The 14,913-nt window shown below is 44.8% G+C and overlaps 1 protein-coding gene across 6 annotated transcripts in view; it reads left to right on the forward strand.

The window, feature by feature from the left end:
* MYRFL (myelin regulatory factor like) overlaps positions 1-14,913 on the forward strand; it is a 132,281-nt gene that overhangs the window by 98,707 nt on the left and 18,661 nt on the right. For 5 of the 6 annotated variants that reach the window (XM_089308682.1, XM_070052617.2, XM_089308683.1 and 2 more), the window contains 3 exons: positions 8,109-8,272; positions 8,894-8,957; positions 13,483-13,568. In XM_089308682.1, coding sequence (XP_089164808.1) covers positions 8,109-8,272; positions 8,894-8,957; positions 13,483-13,568 — 314 coding nt within the window. The remainder of the gene's footprint in view (positions 1-8,108; positions 8,273-8,893; positions 8,958-13,482; positions 13,569-14,913) is intronic. The other variant, XR_016216883.1, reaches the window with a different exon arrangement.

Genomic DNA, 14,913 nt, shown 5'->3' on the forward strand with positions numbered 1-14,913 from the left:
AACCCATGTGTAATTTTTCCTACTATTCATTTTTCATGAGCTGTTTGAAGACCTCTTGTAAATGGAAGTAAAAGTTAAAACAAGGATTCTAAGGTAAATAATGGAAAAGTAATACACCCAATTTACTAAATTTTATGACTCTTATGCTCTTCCCATGTAAGGCAGAAGAAGGTCAAAATGTGACGTCTGAGGAAATGAGCCCAAGAGTTAGATTCTTGGCAAAAGAAACACCCATATGCCGGGGGCCTGTGCTGTCTTCCAGAGCCTGTTGAACATCCAGCCAGAAGTTGGGGCTTCTGCAGCGTCTCCGTGGCCTGCTTCTCTCACTTTCTTTAAAGCCTCCTTAGGGCTTAGTGAGCTCCCCACAAAATAGACTCTTGGACAGAGATCTAAAGCTGAGTTTATTCAAAGCCCGAACAATGGTCAGACACACCCACTGGCTACAGACAGTCTCTCTCCCTTTGGCAATCATTTTTACAATGCTCAATTACAGGCTGTCTTCTTCTCATGATTTTATTATAAAGCATCAGTCCGTGCAAGCCTATGTATGACTCTGTTGGAAATATCTATGAGGTTATTTCATCTGCTCAAAGCTTTCTTGCAATCAGACTCGGTTTCTGTCACTCAGTGTTGTTAGGTAGAGGACAGGCTGCAGTTTCCAAAGAGAAGACGTAAACCCACTGCCTGGGTTGCGTCCCATTGTCCCTGGCTCATTATTCTCAGCCTGCAAGGAAGGAAGGAATTTGTGAACTGTGTTCTTCAGTGTCCAAAGGTTTCCTAGGGTGGGGAGGGCTGAAGGGCTGTCTTCAGTTTCCTGAGCCAATCCCTTCCCAAAGAGGAAAGGACCTCCCCCGGATGGAGCCCAGTGTGCTGGGTACAGTTGAACACTAGCCCCTTGCACTGAAGTGGGAAGTGCTAGTTCTTGTTTAATTCACCCAAGATTCCATGGGCATTTTCTAACATAGAAAAGGAATCTGGGCCTTAGTTCTTTTACATCTCTGGGCAAAACCTCAGACAAAAGAATTAACTAGAAGTGGGGCCACTGTATTCATTTCACTCATGAGCTATTCATGGCATGAACTACCACTGTATGAACATTCACTCATTTAATCATCCCACCCCTCTGGAGACAGTCTCCGAGTGTTTATGATATAAATGATGCCACGTGTGAGGAAGGTGGTTCAGGTAGAGGGAGCGACCTGTTCTTGTTCAAGCAGCATGCTAGGTTCAGTGCATGGCAAATGGTTCCCAAAGGTTAGAGCAGACTGTGAACAGGACTTGGATAAGGGATCCATTCTAAGCTTGATGATGGCTCAGATTTCACCAGTGCCCCTCTGTTACTTCTATGTGCACCTATACTTTCCCAAGTGTCCTGGCTGTCCATTTAGAAAATACGCTCATACTGTCCATATGTACCCCAACTGCAAATCAAGTCTAAAGTGGCTAAAAGATTCTGGTGTGGGTTGATGGACTTGCCACTTTTTCCTCCACAGTATCAGTAGTTTTTGGTGGCAAGCTAGATCAACCATTTTCATAGTTGTAAAGGTACATTGCAGCTGCAGTAACAGGTCCCATCTGAAACCTCCTAGCTGGAGAGCATTGAATAACTGAATTAGGTGCAGTTGCAAAGTTGTTCTTAACCAATGGTGAGCATCAGCTGGGGAAAATTCTTCAAAATGTTCCGCCCTTATACCCAGATCAGGCTTAATGAACCCAAGCCCCTTTTGGGGTCTGGATGTATGTATTTATAAAGTTCCAAGGGCATTTGTGATGCATATTCCTGTTAAAATCCTCTCAGAGAGAGCTTATTACTTGTGTGGAAAAAAGCATTTTCTGAAAACTCAAGATTATATTTTGAAACCCATTGACACTGGCTTCACTGTGATGATGGAGGACAGAAGTCAGAACTCCATGTATTTTGATCAGAGTCCATCTAACATGTCCTGGGAATTTATTTTTTGGTAATTTTCCATTGGAGCCATAAAGTCAGGGCTGGCCATAATTATAATCAGGAAGGCAGTAAATTTCCTTTCCATTTTTATTTCCTCCTGCATAGAAGAACTCATAAGTTATCTCTCTGCCTATTGGACCTTCCTGGAAGATGCATGGGGCTTGCAAATAGGAAGTGGAGAAATCAGAGCTGGCCTTTTATCATTATTGACAAGTAACTGGACAGCTGCAGCCATTGCTCGTATTTCATGAGGCCATACTAAGTTCTGTTGAGGAAGATGTTGCAGAAAGAATTTACTGTGGTTTAGAGGGGACGTTACTATCACTCTCCACTGCATGCTTTGGGCTAAATCACAAATTAATGTATCTGCAGACATTATAAAAATGAGGTGGGCATTGGGCCTAGTGGTTAAGATGCTGGTCAGGATGCCCTTTGTCATATATCCAAGGACTTGGATTTGATGTTCACCTCTGCTCCTGAATCCAGCTTCCTACTCGTGCAGACTTTGGGAAGCAGCAGGTGATTACTCAAGTACCTGGGTTCCTGCCACCCATGTAGGAGACCTGGGCTGAGTTCCTGGATTCTAGCTTCGGCCTCTGCCCAGCCCCTGGCCACTGTGGGCACTGGGGGTGTGAACAAGTGGGAGGGAACTCTTTCTGTCTCTCAAGTAAAAAAATGATTTAAGCAAAACAAAGCTAGCCTTCATCTACCTTTAAATTGTGCACGTGGCAAATGGGTTAAATTTTTTTAAAAGATTTATTTGTTTATTTCAAAGGCAAAGTTACAGAGAAAGAAAAAGAACTCTTCCTTCTGCTGGTTCACTCCCAAATGGCAGCAACAGCCAGAACTGGGCCAATCTGAAGCCAAGAGCCAGAAGCTTCTTCTGGGTCTCCCACATGGGTGCAGGGTGCTTTCCCAGGCCATAGCAGAGAGCTGGATTGGAAATGGAGTGGCTGGTACTTGAACCAGCACCCATATGGGATGCTGGCATGGCAGGCAGAGGCTTCAACCACTACACCATAGGGCCGGCCCCTAAATTTTTTAGAAAGAAAAAAAAAAAAAAAAGGGAAGAAGCCAGTTGCTAAGACAGAAAATAGATGTAAGTATTACGGGTGAAGATGAAGGGAAGGGGGTAGATTTGGGAGGCTTGGGGTGTGAAGTTGACATCCCTGAGAAATTGCCTGTGGGAAACCAGGATGTAGGAGGGGGTCCGTCGGGTTGATGGGGACCCAAATTTGGCTTTCTGTGTGGACATTAACTGACCATGTGATCCATTGTAAATATGGTTATAGTGTTAAGACACCCTACCGAGTAAACACAGTAAATAACCACATAATACTTATTGTGATCTACAATCACAGAATGTTCTTCTTTTCTGCATGATTTCAGCCTTAATTTTATTAAAACAAATTTAAAAGTAAAGGAAAACTTATATTGGATTAGGAAATTCAGAGGGGCTTTTGTCAGAATTGTGTGTGTGTGTGCTTTTTAAAGCACCATATATAAAAAAAATTTGAAACATATACAAAATTAGAATCATAATAAAATCCATAGCCGGCGCCACGGCTCAACAGGTTAATCCTCCGCCTTGCGGCACCGGCACACCGGGTTCTAGTCCCGGTCGGGGCACCGGATTCTGTCCTGGTTGCCCCTCTTCCAGGCCAGCTCTCTGCTGTGGCCAGGGAGTGCAGTGGAGGATGGCCCAGGTGCTTGGGCCCTGCACCCCATGGGAGACCAGGATAAGTACCTGGCTCCTGGCTCCTGTCATCGGATCAGCGCGGTGCGCCGGCCGCAGAGCACCGGCCGCGGCGGCCATTGGAGGGTGAACCAACGGCAAAGGAAGACCTTTCTCTCTGTCTCTCTCTCTCACTGTCCACTCTGCCTGTCAAAAAAAAAAAAAAAAAATCCTACACATACCTCACTCAGATTCCATAGTTACCAATTCTTACTCGATCTTATTTGAGTTAAATCCCCTATGGAATCCTTGGAAAACTGTATTATTTAAAGCTAATTCTAACATCATATCATTTTATCACCAGTATTCAATAGTTTTCCTGAAAGAGGATTATCTCTTAAAAATTGAATCGCTTTACAATTACCACAATAAAAACTTCTAGTGATGCCTTTATATCCTAAAACCCAACTGGTGTTGAAATCACAATTGTTTTTATTTTATTTGTTTTAAAGATTTATTTATTTAGCTGAAAGGCAGAGTGACAGAGTGAGGGAAAGACAGAGAAAAAGAGATCTTTCATCTGCTGGTTCATTCCCCGAGTGGCTGCAAAGGCCAGGGCTGGGACAGGCCAAAGCCAGGAGGAAGGAGCTCCATCTGGGCCTTCTGTGTGGGTGGCAGAGCCACAAGCACTTTAGCCATCTTTTGCTGCTTTCCCAGTGGTGTTTGATTAGAAGTGGAACAGCTGAGACTTGAACTGGCAATCATCTATACATGGCATTGTAAACTGGGACTTAACCCGCTTCAGCTTAACCAGCTGTGCTACATGCCAGCCCCTACGATTTTTTTTTTTTTGACAGACAGAGTGGACAGTGAGAGAGAGAGAGAGAGAGAGAGAGAGAGGTCTTCCTTTGCCGTTGGTTCACCCTCCAATGGCCGCCGCTGCCGGCCGGCGCACCGTGCTGATCTGAAGGCAGGAGCTTCTCCTGGTCTCCCATGGGGTGCAGGGTCCAAGCACTTGGGCCATCCTCCACTGCACTCCCAGGCCATAGCAGAGAGCTGGCCTGGAAGAGGGGCAACCGGGACAGAATCCGGTGCCCCGACCAGGACTAGAACCCGGTGTGCCGGCGCCGTTAGGCGGAGGATTAGCCTATTGAGCCATGGCGCCGGCCCCCTACGATTGTTTCTAAATATGAGTATGTATGTGTGACACAAGGAAACATGATTTTAGGAACGTTGAGGACCGTTGCCTAGATCCATTGTTTCATTAGCAGTTGGAAAATAGTGCCACTCTGTCATTTCTTGTTTATCAATCTTGAGCTTGCTTCTAAAATGAGGAACTTTCCCTTGTCAACTATGTAGCTGATGAACAGGAAAAGCAAGATAAAGCTCGATTCTTCCCTTTATTTACAAGTTTGCAAAAAAATAAATTGATCCCCTAATATCCTCCAAAAGTAACCAGTGCAATATTTTTAAATTTCAAGTGTTGGATGGCTTTAAAGCAGATTTTATTCTGTGATTTTTACAGTAATTAATCCTTTGAAGTTCTATATTTGGCCAACAGAAGCTTCTTCGGTTAGATTCTGAGTCATTTTGATACAAGCATGGTTCTTGGTTGTCATTTGTTGTTTTCTCTGAGTGTCAGATGCTCCAGATCACTTCCTCCATCTCTACTTCAAACCTGGACTCATTAGTCCTCCAAAGAGGCCTGAGGTCCTTCAGTGGGAATGGTGTTTAGAGACCACAATGAGGTGTGCTCATTGTTGGTAGGTTCAAAATATATTTTTTCTAGTCCTTTTTAATGGACTTGGCTAAGACACATTTCTTGCTTGTGAAAAACTGAATATATCAGGAATTCATGGTAATATTCCTAATTTAAATTTAGCTTTTCTAGGGCTTTACTTGATGTATTGATTTTTTTTTAGAAAATTTATTTATTTATTTATTTGACAGGCAGAGTGGACAGTGAGAGAGAGAGAGAGATAGAAAGGTCTTCCTTTGCTGTTGGTTCACCCTCCAATGGCCACCGCGGCTGGCGCGCTGCAGCCGGTGCACCGTGCTGATCCAATGGCAGGAGCCAGGTACTTATCCTGGTCTCCCATGGGGTGCAGGGCCCAAGGACTTGGGCCATCCTCCACTGCACTCCCTGGTCACAGCAGAGAGCTGGCCTGGAAGAGGGGCAACCGGGACAGAATCCGGCACCCCGACTGGGACTAGAACCCGGTGTGCTGGCGCCGCAAGGCGGAGGATTAGCCTAGTGAGCCGCGGCGCCGGCCTGATATATTGATTCTTGGTATTGTAACTATTTGCTTTTTTTAAAAAAAGATTTATTTTATTTATTTGAAAGAGTTGTAGAGAGAGGTAGAGCCAGAGAGAGAGAGAGAGAGAGAGGTCTTCCATCTGCTGGCTCACTCCCCAAATGACCACAACAGCCAGACTGAGCTGATTCAAAGCCAGGAGCCAGGAGCTTATTCCAGGTCTCCCATGCAGGTGCAGGGGGCCCAAGGACTTGGGCCATCTTCCACTGCTTTCCCAGGCCATAGAAGAGAGCTGGATGGGAAGTGGAGCAGCCAGGACTTGAACCGGAGCCCATATGGGATGCTGGTGCTGCATTACAGTATATGGAGATAGTCTTCATTCCTTTATATAGTTGCATTATATGCTGCTGTGTGAATGTAGCATCACTTACTGTCAAATCCACTCTAATGGTATTTGGATTGATTTCAGACTTACAGATTCCTAGAAGTGGGATTACTGACTCAACAATAAAAACATTTGCAATTACACTAGATATTGCTAAATTCCGTAGTAGTTTTATCAATTTGTGTTCTTTTGAAGGGTTTTGGTTAAGACCTCAGGAAAAATACAGGGTTTTCTGATTTCTATGAATAGAATACAGAGATACCTTTTAATTTTAAGTTTTAATTTTTTAAAGTTCTCTGATGGTGAGTGTAGGCTTCAGGGGTGAAGCTTTTGGCAACTTCACTGTTTTCCTACATTGCTAACTCCTAGCACCTTCCAGTTCCCTTTTGTGCGTTCTTACTGAGCGTGACTTGTGGGCAAAGCCATGAGCTAAACGCTGGTGAGATACACAAAGGAATCAACGCAATTGCTGCCTGATACACAGCACACGGCCAACTGATAAAACTGGACGTTCTTTTGGACATCATGGGAGAGTGGGCTGCCTTCTGACTTGTGGCCTCTGGTGGGATGGGGCTTGGACTGGCTTCAGGGAAAGGCTTTTTATCAGACATAACCGCTGGAGTAAGGTCCCAGACCTTGGTGAGGGTGTAGGGGTGTCACTGGATCTGAGTGAGTGCCCTGGGAGTTGGAGAGAGCCAGCCAGCGTTGCACAAGGCATGCCTGATTTTCAGCTGCCCGCACTAAGCCTTGCATCTGTCACAGTCGGCTTTTCATTGCTCCGCGTGATTGCTTTCCCCGTGTTTGAAACCCAGAAAGCTTGTTTGCAGCCTGGGAGTCTCAAAGACACACAAGCTCTGAGTTTGACCGCCAGACCACCAAAAGCCTTGAGTTACTGGCCACGGGCTCGATACTTTACAACAGTGACCTCGCCTCCGTGAGACCCAGAGCGCGCTGTGGAGTTTTGAACTTGTGAACAGAGAGCAGAAAAGGAGGCAAGGTCACAGGGTCAGGGTGTGAGTTGTCAAGAGCTTCCCAGGGTTTTTGTTATGGCTGAGAGGTCAGTGCCCGTGTTCCTAGGACAACTGAAGTGTGGATGTGGGAGCCGATGGCCTCTGCTCTCCGGCTTTGAGTTAGTCTTCCCCTCCTCTTTCTGATGTGTCAGTGATTTTCTCTGGACAGAAGAAATCCGTGTTTGTTTGTTTGGGATTTAGGTTAAAATACAAATTTCACATGATAGTTCATGAGATGCTAAAGCAGAAATCAACACCTCAAGCATTATTCTCTCCTGGACAGGTGAGGAAGCTGAAGCCCACAGATCTTACTATCTTTCACCTGCGTTCTCCCTTCTAGCGGGAGACGGAACTCAGACAAAGACTGGGTCTTCATTGCTCCACCTTCACCTGAGCAGGGTCTCCCCGTTCTTCGAGGGAGAGCTGGACTCACTTCTTAGGGGGACGTAGTGATGAACACACAAATCAACACCAGGAAGCCTGCTCCGGCTTGCTTTTTATGAGTTTTGAATATAGCAGAATGGCCACTGGAAATAAATCTCTAGGTCCCAGATCTGACGAGGTCCTTCAGCTCCATTCTCTCTCGGGTTACAAGGACATATTTCCCCTTTATTGCAAATTGAGTAGAAGCAGTTTTACTACATAGCCAGCAGTTCAGTGAGACAGCTTTAAGTTTCAGACCTCTCCAGATTTATCTTGAAGGAACTTGGTCCTGTGCGTACATAACCATTTTCAATGTGTGTCCCAGCTGTTTGGAATGGGTTGTGGACCATTCTCTGGTGGCCTCACTCTGTAAATTTATGCACTCTATTTATTATTTCCTTTTTTTTAGGACCAGATCTTTATGGAAAATGTAGGTGCGGTGAAGCAGCTCTGCAAACTAACCAACAACCTTGAAGAAAGAATAGAAGAGTTAGAGATATGGAACAAAAGGCTGGCCAGGCTGAAGCGCCTCAACAGTTGGAAGTCCTCAGTCAGTGAAGCGAGTTCAAGCAGGTATGGTCAGCGCCACCATGGACGTTTGGAGGGAAGAAGAGAGTGGGTTCTTTCCAGATATCAATTCAAATGTTCTTTTGGTCAAGCAGGAACCACTCCTGTCTGAGAATAAAGTCCCTGCTCCTTGAGAATGTTTTGGAACACAATTGGGTTCTGTGATAATTTCCTTTTTTCTGTTGCTGCTTTAAAAATGAAACAAAGCAAGAGGTATCTGTTGAATAGCAGTTGCTGCAGGAAGTGCTAGATCTTAGCAAAAGACTGGCTTCTCTTTAGCAGCAGTGACCATTTCTAAATTTAGAAAACTGTGTTTGGTCCTCAGGGAAGAAATTTATTGTTGTTGTTGTTGTTTTATTATGCAAAGAGGTAAGTGCACATTTTTTAGGGCCACTTTTGAGAAGAAGAGAAATGTAATGCTTAATGCATTCACTGTGCCTACTCACATCTTTTTTTCACAAAAAGAACTCCCGATTGCCTTGGGTTTTCTTTTTTTCCAAATTATCATCGTAGTACAAAAGAAAGTCACACTACTGTGTTAGTGACAGCCTGGGCCTTTGTCGTATAACTCCTAGAGAGACAAGTGAAGAGTAACCATTTTTTTTCTCTTTCTCTTTCTTTTTAAAGCAAATTTAGCAGAACCGTTAGTGCATCTTCTCGAAGAAAGACCATTTCCAAAAATGCCAATAAGGTAAATAGCCTTACATTTCCAATGAACAGAGATGATGTCTTTTATACTAAAACAAAACAAAACAAAACAAAACAAAACAAAACAAAAAAAACCAAACCTTTCAAGAAAGTGATCAAAGAAGTTTTTCCCACTTATTTATTTATTTATAGTTTGCATCCTGTGCATTTCAGGGAATTACATACCCACCCTTGAATAGGATAGCTACTTTCTTTAAGCACGAAAGTTTAGAGAAATGAGTACCGAGCGTGTCCATTTCAGAATTGTCTTGACAGTTTTTGTTCATATTTCCGCATCGCACTCACTCGGCCCAGGGCCGAGAGATCTGTGCGTGTTCCGTGACCCCACTGAGTCCCATGTCTTTGGCTTCAGTAGCTCCCAAAGGGCCTTCCCTTAATCCTCAAATTCCATTTTTCCCTTTGGAGTTTAGTATTTAATATGCAGATGGTAGGACAGGTTTTCGCTTGCTTGCAAAGGTTAAAATGCGATGGTTTCACAGATAGACAACTTTCATCGGGCAGGGTGACATTTACAGTAAAAAGGGAAGTTGATCGTTTGTTAACCTCTAGGACACCCTCTCCATCACAGAGAGGTCTTAGTGAGGGAGGAGCTGCAACGCCCTTCCTAGCTTGTTCCCTCTGCTCCACAGTGACCCGAAAGTGGACCTCCCCAGGGAAGTTCTTCATGACCTCAGTGGATACTTTGTTAAAGGCAGCCTAATTGGTGTTTGAGTTACTGCCTCATTTACTGTCTGTTTCTCATGCTGTATTGCATGGAACTATTCTAAACAGATTCCGAGATCATTCCATATTCTTCTACTAAAAACTAATGACATTTTATGTGCTGACAATGGGCACAAATACATAGATAAATATATATGTAGACGTGTTCTGGGGACACACTGTCAAATAGAGCTCTCTATGGCACCTGTCTTATTAGGATTGCTGATGATAGTGTCCAGCACATATAGCTCAAGAAACACAAAACACTAAAGACATTGTGTAGCCCGTTTGTAATTATGAGATGGAGGGAATGGTGCCTGTGTCCAGAGAAGCCCTGATAGGTATAATTTTGTTAGCTGCAACCTCTTTAAATCTGCCCTGCACACAGAGATTCTCTTTAATTTGCAAGTATCTGAGAATAGTAACCAGAATGTATGGTCCACAAGGGTAGCCCTTGAGTCTGTCATCTTGATTTGTTCCCGGAGACTGGCTCATAATAGGTACTCAAGAAATATTTGTCAAACAAATAAATGAGAGTCCAATCTGACAATATTTCCTGAAGCCTCACAATCGCAACTGAAAACACTAAGTGGTTCCATGTCTTGGGTGTGTGGGCGAGGTGGGAGTTGACATGTGGACACGGGATCCTGGACTTAAACAAGAGTGGAAGAACATTCTGCACTCAGAGACCTCCTGCAGTCACTGCAGAAGCCCTGTGGGAGGCAAAGCTGAGTCAGAAGCGATCTTTTCTTCCAAGGCTGTACAAGGTAGCTCGGAGGATGGGAAGAACATACAAAGCATGGGTGTACCTGACGGGATAAACGCTGCTGAGGCCCGGAGTGCTGCAGGCGTATCATGGGAGCCTGGCTTCAAAAGCACAGTAGCCTTTGGCCTAGAAAGTGGTGGAGCTGGAGGAGAGGCTGCAGACAGCAGCGTAAACAGAGTTCTGGGAGCTGGCACGGGTTTCACTGAAGGATTAGTGGGAATCGATTAGGGAGGATAGTAAAGATAAGGCTGAAAATAGATAGGATAGGCTCAGACTTCTTGACAAGCCATGAAGCCTTTCTGAATGATAGCCATAATAGCTGTGTTGTGTAGTGGGTTTTGTTTGTTTGTTTGCACAGAGGAAAGGGGGCAGCACAGCACTGTAGTTAAGAGCACAGATTTTGGAATGATTTTTTTTCCTTAAAATTCACATCCTGCCCCTGTGATTTATTGACTGGGTGAGAACACAGCTTTCCTGTGCCTCCCTTTTCCTGCCTCTAAAATGCAGATGATAACATGACCTGCTCATGGGCTGTTGAGGATTATTGTGAAGACTGAATATGACAGTACATGTAAAGCACTCAGAATATGCAGCACACTGGTTCTAGTCCCGGTTGCCCTTCTTCCAGGCCAGCTCTCTGCTGTGGCCCGGGAGGGCAGTGGAGGATGGCCCAAGTGCTTGGGTCCCTGCACCTGCGTGGGAGACCAGGAAGAAGCTCCTGGCTCCTGGCTTCAGATTGGCACAGCTCTGGCCGTAGCGGAGTGAACCAGCGGAAGGAAGACCTTTCTCTCTGTCTCTCTCTCTTTCACTGTCTATAACTCTACCTGTCAAAAAAAAAAAAAAAAAAAAAAGAATATGCGGCACACAGTAAGTGCTGAATATGTTCTCTCTGTTACCAGTACTTTTAGACCTACTATTCTAGTTGTTCCCATATTTTTATATTTGTCAGAAACATCCTCAGAGCTCGGTAAAGTATACATAATGAGAATGATTTACTCCCGCTGTGTGGTCTTGGTAGGAGGCCTCTGCTTCCATGAAGTTGACTGTCCCTGCCACCCACTCACTAGGTGTCCCCTGTTCTTTGGGCCTCATTGGGTCATTGCAGTACATGTGTGTTGGGGGTGGGGTATTAATGAGCAAAGAAATTGCTGTGTTAGCAAGTTGATAGGCCTTCGCAGATGAGAAGCCAGTTCCTAATGCTGGCTGAGATGGTATGCATTCTGGGGGAGAACTGGAGAGTCTGGCCCTAGGGCTCATTGAATCTACAGAGTTCTTCTTTCTTCCTTTCTTCCTTTTCCTACCTCTAAGAAGTAGGTGGGTGATTCTTGCTATGTGTAGAGTTCAGAGTGAGGTGGGAAGGACTTCAGAGTGGAGGCGAAGGGGGAGAGGAGAGAAATGAACAGGGATAAATACTTGTCATTATCTCAACTGTTACAGGTTGCCAGCCCCCATCCCATCTACCAGAATTTTCCAGGGCATTTAGATTTTTTACAGTCTTACTTGTAGTTCTTATGTGCACTTAAATCTAAGAACCATTAAAGTGTTAATTGCATCTACCCAATAACTGAAAAATAGGCATTTTTTAATTCTTATTAATAATGAGGTTCAATGATGTCTAGATGACTTAGTCTGGCTTCAGGTCTTAGGCCATTGACTTCTTAGTTTTCAGAAACTGCACTTAAATGATGCAGTTACAGTAGCTCTCAGGGTTTGTGTACTTGTTAAAAAGAGTGTTTAATACCTCCCTCTTTTACATTGAAGAATATTTTCCTTAACCAGCTAGGATCAAGAAATTCAACCAGTTGCAAGCTATTTCTTATTTACCACTTCCCAGCAATACCATTCCAACCAACAGCATGTTGGATCTATGTTCTGTATCCCCAGAAGGAAGCAAACATACTTCCCAGTGCATTAGCAGAAAACTCATCTCTAAGAAGCACCTTATTTAAGGGGGCAGAGAACCACTCCTATCTCTTCAGTCCAGTTCTCCATCATTTTGGAGGTGTTTCTCCTGTAGCTCTTGGCCTATTCCCTAAGCACAAACTTTTTATGCTAATATATCTAAGTCCAGAAAGTCTGTCCCATTCACTTCCCAAAAACTGTAATTCACTAATTTTTATATCTTCTAAAGCATTGTATATAGTAGTGCTCACTAAATATCTGATTGAATGGATATAAGAATAATGGATATAAGAAACAGACCCAGAGCGGCCCTTTTAAATAGGTGGAAGAATTGGATACTGATGTGTATAGGGGGACTTCACAAATTTCATGGAAAATTCACATTTAAAATGTTTCAAAAATTCATTTATCTGAGGGACACAGAGAGAGAGACAGAAAGAAAGAGGAAGAGAGCTCCCATCTGCTGGTTCACTCCCCAGAATCCTGCAGTGGCTGAGGCTAGGCTGAGCTGACGCTGGGAATTGAATCCAGGTCTCTCATGCAGGTGGCAGGAACCCAGCCTCTTGTGCTATCACTGTTGCGTCCCAGGATCTGTGTGAGCAGGAAGCCGGAGTCAGGAGCTGGAGCTGGGGATCGAACCAGGTGCTCTGATATGGGATGCAGCCAGGTTGAACACCTGCTCCACTCATTATCTTTTAATACCATCTCCCATGAGCTTTATGAAGCCCCTTCTCTTATTTAATTACTTAGTAAGATTTCACGCTATGAAAATCTTTTCTAGATTCATCATGGTTCCTAAAGTTCTTCTGTTAGATGTGTTCTTTCACATCTGGACAACTTTTTGATTTCCTTAAGTCTTCTATTAAGAGATGGATTTCTGGGCTCTGACAAAATCAACAACTGCAAAATAAGTACCAAGTGCATGGCACAGACAATTGCCCTGCAGGGTGTCAGGGAAAAGGAGACTGCTGCACCTGGAGTATCAAGGAAAGGGAAGGCCTTGAGGCAGGCTTTGGAGGAGCACTGTGTGCAGAGAGGCAGAGAGGAAGAGGGGGATGTAAATCCGGGCACTGGCACCCTCCACGGGAGCGGCAGAGATCCCTGCAGGCGGCGCATTCAATACTGAACCTCTTTATAGGTTTATTTTTCAGGAAAAAGCCAGTCGTGTCCTCACTGGGTTTTCCAGACTTTGGTTATCAGTCTGACAGCGGTAATGGCCTTTTGGTAAGAAAAACTTCAAAGTTCTGCTGTATCGTCAACCTCCTTTCTTCTCATCTCTCTTTCCGTACTTAGGGACTGGGGACCCACCTTTTATTTACTTTGATGGCAAGAAGCCCTTTAAACCAGGCCGATAGCTTGGAAATGAGGGCGTCCTTCTAAACCTCGCACTTAAGAGAAAAGCACAGACTTTCTGTACTCGAGTGGGAGTTAAAGGATGATTTTTTTTTTCAGTGAACTTCCATGTCTTAGCAGCAACCTGTGCCTTCCTTGTGTGTGTGCATGCGTGCACGTGGTGGTGGTGTGGTGGTGTGGTGGTGGTGGTGGTGGTGTGTGTGTGTGTGTGTGTGTGTGTGTTTCATCACTTTGCAAATAACTTTCTCAAATTTTCCTTCCTGCTGGCTTGTGGGAAAAGAAGTGAGAATGAAATCAGGTACAACCCACTCTCCCTGGTCACTACTGGGATTCTTCAGTGGATGTATACCAAAGGGACATCAAGATGGACACTATGATGAAATTGTAGCCAGATTCACTATAGACAGTTAAACGAGGTAAACACAGTAATCGCAACAGTATCTGCCTGGGCCCCTGAGGCCCCCCTGTGTCCTCTGCACAGAGCAGGGGTCAGCCCTTGCTGGAATGCAGCCTTCAGGCTCTTGCCACTGCTACGGTGGACCCCAGCCTTTGAGCCCCGGGTCAGGTCCTCTTGCCTGGGTTCTCTGGGCCTTTGAATTCTCCTTCCTTGCTTTTTTGTCTAACTATTCATGTGATGGAAGGGGTTTTGATCTGTCCCACAAAAGCTGCTTTGTGAGCCCTGGGTAGGACAGGCTCTGGACAAGTCTTGGGGGAGACCTTCACTCTCAAAGGCAAGGGAGTTCCCAGTGCCTCAAGAGCTTCCCAGCGGTAGAAGGCAGACTGTGCCCTCTCTGCCAGTGGCATTTTCTCTCATGCCCTGCTGGTGCTCCCGGGAAGATACCCTGATATCTCTCAGCATTGGAAGCTTTTCACTCTTCTCACACCCCTAAGTGTGCCTGTCTTCTCTGGCTGGGGTTTTCATATCAGGAGAGTCTGAGCATCTGCCTGGAGCAGACATACTTAGCATTCTCCAGAACCACAGATTCCCAGCCCAGTGGAAAGTTTCTAGAAGCCTAACTTTGAGACAGAGATTGCTTCCTAAACATGCTTATCAGATCTTGCAGATTCCAATCTTGGTGTCCATTAAGGCCACAAACAGGAGGTCCGAAGCTTAGTATCTTGTTGCTGGCCTGGGATGTACCTGAGGGAGAACAAAACCAGGGTTTGCCCTCAAAGAGGGGAGTAGGTGTCCGTTTCGTTCTGTAGTCCTGCAAGT

This window comes from Oryctolagus cuniculus, chromosome 11 (assembly GCF_051225735.1).
Source record: "Oryctolagus cuniculus isolate XC-2025 breed Fujian yellow rabbit chromosome 11, ASM5122573v1, whole genome shotgun sequence".
Taxonomy (NCBI): Eukaryota; Metazoa; Chordata; class Mammalia; order Lagomorpha; family Leporidae; genus Oryctolagus; species Oryctolagus cuniculus.